This window comes from Buceros rhinoceros, unplaced genomic scaffold (genome assembly GCF_000710305.1).
Source record: "Buceros rhinoceros silvestris isolate BGI_N320 unplaced genomic scaffold, ASM71030v1 scaffold11304, whole genome shotgun sequence".
NCBI lineage: Eukaryota > Metazoa > Chordata > Aves > Bucerotiformes > Bucerotidae > Buceros > Buceros rhinoceros.
Genome location: NW_010410076.1, coordinates 20,567 through 24,051, shown reverse-complemented (window position 1 = coordinate 24,051; position 3,485 = coordinate 20,567). Strand labels below are relative to the sequence as shown.

At 49.4% G+C, this 3,485-nt stretch overlaps 1 protein-coding gene across 1 annotated transcript in view; it reads right to left on the bottom strand.

The window, feature by feature from the left end:
* Positions 1-829: 829 nt before the first annotated feature.
* Positions 830-3,485, bottom strand: part of PROSER2 (proline and serine rich 2) — a 13,668-nt gene continuing 11,012 nt past the window's right edge. The window contains exons 2-3 of the mRNA XM_010135466.1: positions 2,689-2,941; positions 830-1,821 (exon numbers count right to left, since the gene is read on the bottom strand). Of these exons, the coding sequence (XP_010133768.1) occupies positions 830-1,821; positions 2,689-2,941 (1,245 nt within the window). The remainder of the gene's footprint in view (positions 1,822-2,688; positions 2,942-3,485) is intronic.

Here is a 3,485-nt window from a genome sequence, read left to right as displayed (position 1 = left end):
ATGGCTTCTCTGCTGTAAGATCATCACTGGTGCAGAACAGCTGGTGTCACAGATTGTCAGCAGACTCTTTGGCTGTCAGTGCGAAAACCGGTGCACGGTGCATATCCTTGAGGCTCATCTGGTTGTTAGAGCATGACCAAGAAGCAGGTGGCTGGGAAGAAAGGCAAGACTTCAAGTGAAGCAGCAGAGCGATGCAGTCACCCCCTCAAAGCCTGGGCCGCTCTGTTGAGCGAAGGTCAAAACTGAAACCACCCAAGTGGGCACAGAGCAAGGAAGCAGAAGACTCCACCACTGGTAGGGAACGAAGTCAAGCCAGATGATACAGACAACAAAGAAGTCACAGAAATGTGTCACGCTGGTCAGAAATTGCGGTTTAGACATTCTCTCGAGCTCCCACAAACAGACATCCAGGTGTGGGCAAGACAAATGCAGCTCTCTGCTTTGGCCTCAGGAAGAGCAGAAGAAGGTTCGCCATTCGGTTTGCTATGTACAACAACACGGCCCTGTGCACCCACTAAGGAGACACTCTCTGCTATAGTCCAGCATCACTTCAATAAAATCCCTCTTAGTCACAAGGAGCGATGGAGGAGCATCTCTGCAGGAAGGAGATCTAAGCCCACCGCTGCAGCATGACCGTGTGCGGCGCCAGTTCTCCTGGGATAAACACAAACGGTCATTCCACGGTGTCTAGCACCTCCTTAGCTTGCCTGAAGCAGAGAACTTCCCCTTTCTTCTTCCAACCTGCTTGATCCCAGTCCTGTTGGGATACCTCAGCACAAAGCCATGCTATGACCTCCCCCATCCCACGGCCACAAAACTCCCATCCAGATCACGCCGTCTCTTTCAGCAGTCCCAGCTTCCGAAGTGCCTCTCTCCGGGCTTCTTCTGTTGAGCCGCGGCCAGAAAACTTTACCGTTACCCCTTGGGATCGAAATCCTGAAGGTCTAGGCAGCGAACCTGACCTCCTCCTCATATCCAGGTTTAGACTAGGTTGTTTATAGTCATTAAAATTTTTTGCCGCGTTCTGCTGTGCGCTGCTGCCCTTGTTAGCAGCAAGAGCTGCCTCTGGTTTGATTGTTACAGTTTTGCCCATAGGAAGGAAAGGGCTGGGCTCGTTTTTTAAGATCTCGTGGATGTTTTGGTATCCATTGGGAACCGTGTCTGCCTGTTTGGGCTGCACATCAAGCTGCTGAGTGCTTGGGGCATGGTCCACTTGGTCCTGAGCTGGCTTTCCCTTAACTAGGCCAAGTTTTGTCAGGGCCTCGTATCGGGTTTGCTCAGAGGAGAGATCCCTTAAGGAAGAACTTCTGTTACGTGACAAGAAATCATTTTTCGGCAGCTTCTCCTCCAGTTCGGCTGCCAGAAAAGCTCCCCCATTGATGTTGGCCAGCACCTGAGCTCTCCGCTCCTGGACGTTAACTGCGGCTTTTGAAATAGTCTCATTGAATTCTTTGCCGCTGACATTTGTTATGTTGATGTTGCTGGGGAAACGGTGCAGTTTGGGTGCAGGTGCAGGAGGGTGCTTTGGAGCCACAATATAATCACCATTGGCTACTGGGGTTTTCTTTCTGTCCGAACTTCCTTCCTTGAGAGCACTGGGGAAGCGCACCCTCCTCTCCATCTGCTGCTCAGACATCTTCTGGGCCATGATGAGAGGAGTGGGGATAGAACGAAGCAGTTTTGGATGCTGCACTGGAGGAGGGAGTGGAGGAGGCAGAGGAAGTGGCTCAGACATCGGTGGTGCTGGTACAGGAGGATGCGGGGGAAGATCAGCAGGTACAGCTGGCTTAGGGCTCTCAGTTCTCCAGGCAGCATCCAACACTTAAAAGACAAAGCATAACAGCTTCATTAAGTCTTCACACAGAGCAGAATATAAGGCCTTCTTTCACCTAGGATTGGCTAACAGCAGTACTCCCCTCCCCCAAACCTTCTAACTCAAACTCTGCCCACATTACCAGAAGAAACTGTAACTGCTGTGGCATCTTGTAGGCCATGCTACAATTCAAGTCACCGTATTTACAACCCTTCTCTAGAAACCCTCCTTTTGCCATTCATTCACCATCTGGCCTCACTGTGTTTCAACGGCTGCTTCTTCTAGAAGAGTTTTCCAACTCCTGTTTCTCAGTAGAACAGCCAGGAGATGACGCATTACATCCCAAAGCACTAGCTCCAAAAATGGAGACAGCAAATGCTACAGGGTGAAGAAAACACCATGCCACACTCTGTCTTGTCACAAACTTACTGACACGATCGTGTGCCTTTCACTCTCACACAAAGTAACACCACAAACAATGTGCTGTCTTATAACTCAGAGCAAGTCTGAAAAGGTCTGGGAGAGAAGCAGAGCGTGAACACACTGATGAACACTAGTCTGGCTCGCCGAGATGACTCTGCATAATGCTCAGTTCTGTTACACCTCAGTCACCAGGCAGGGTGACAGCAGTCCAACACCTTCATCATACGCCTGACCTCCGTGACAGAAACAAAGAATTACAGTAACAGCAAGAATTTCAGAAACTCCAAGTCAAATTAAAGTCACGGTCCTCAGAGCTCCTGATGTGTAACAGATTTGCCCCGAGGCACTAAGGGAGGTACAGAGTTTTTTTAGCTGTTTCTACCTAATGAGAACTGGAATACGTCAGGGCTAGGTCAAAGGGACAAAACCACACTTGCAGGAAATACCACTACCTGGTTCTGTATCTCTGCTAGGAGGGCCTTCATGGTCGCTACTCTCAGGTGTAGACTGTACCAAGTCGATGATATCTTCAGTCTCTGAATGACTGGACACATTTTCTTCTGTCGACCTTGGAGACTGGCAGTGGATGCCACTGTCACGCTGGACAGGCTCCTCCAAGCCATCTTCTAAGGCATCTATGGTTTCCTCAAAGAATATGAGAACATCCTGCTCCTCGTGAGTTAAGTATTTCAGACTCTCATCATCCTATGGAGAAAAAAGAAAAAAGCCGAAAAGGTTAACAGCCTAGAGGCGAGTACAGGTAAGTACACTGACAAACACAGCACCCCTCTTAAAGGCACAGAGAGGCAGGAGAAACAGGCAAGGGTCACATCAGGAACATTTCCTGCCTGCCGTTCCAGCCCTTCCCAGAGAGGCATTCAGGCACTACAGTGCAAGAGAAAACCAAAAACAGCAACAGAAAGCCAGGAGTTACAGGGCGTTAGTTGTGACTGAAGGACAGCAACTGCTATTTAACCTTTTTTTAAGGGTCACATCAGGAACATCTCCTGCCTGCCGTTCCAGCCCTTCCCAGAGAGGCATTCAGGCACTACAGTGCAAGAGAAAACCAAAAACAGCAACAGAAAGCCAGGAGTTACAGGGCATTAGTTGTGACTGAAGGACAGCAACTGGTATTTCACCTTTTAAAGCACCTATCTTCAGTTCCACAGACAAGTGGTCGTTTGAGTGGGACAGAACAAACTGCTAAAAGATCATGAAAGACGACACGACACACCACCCACCACCCAAA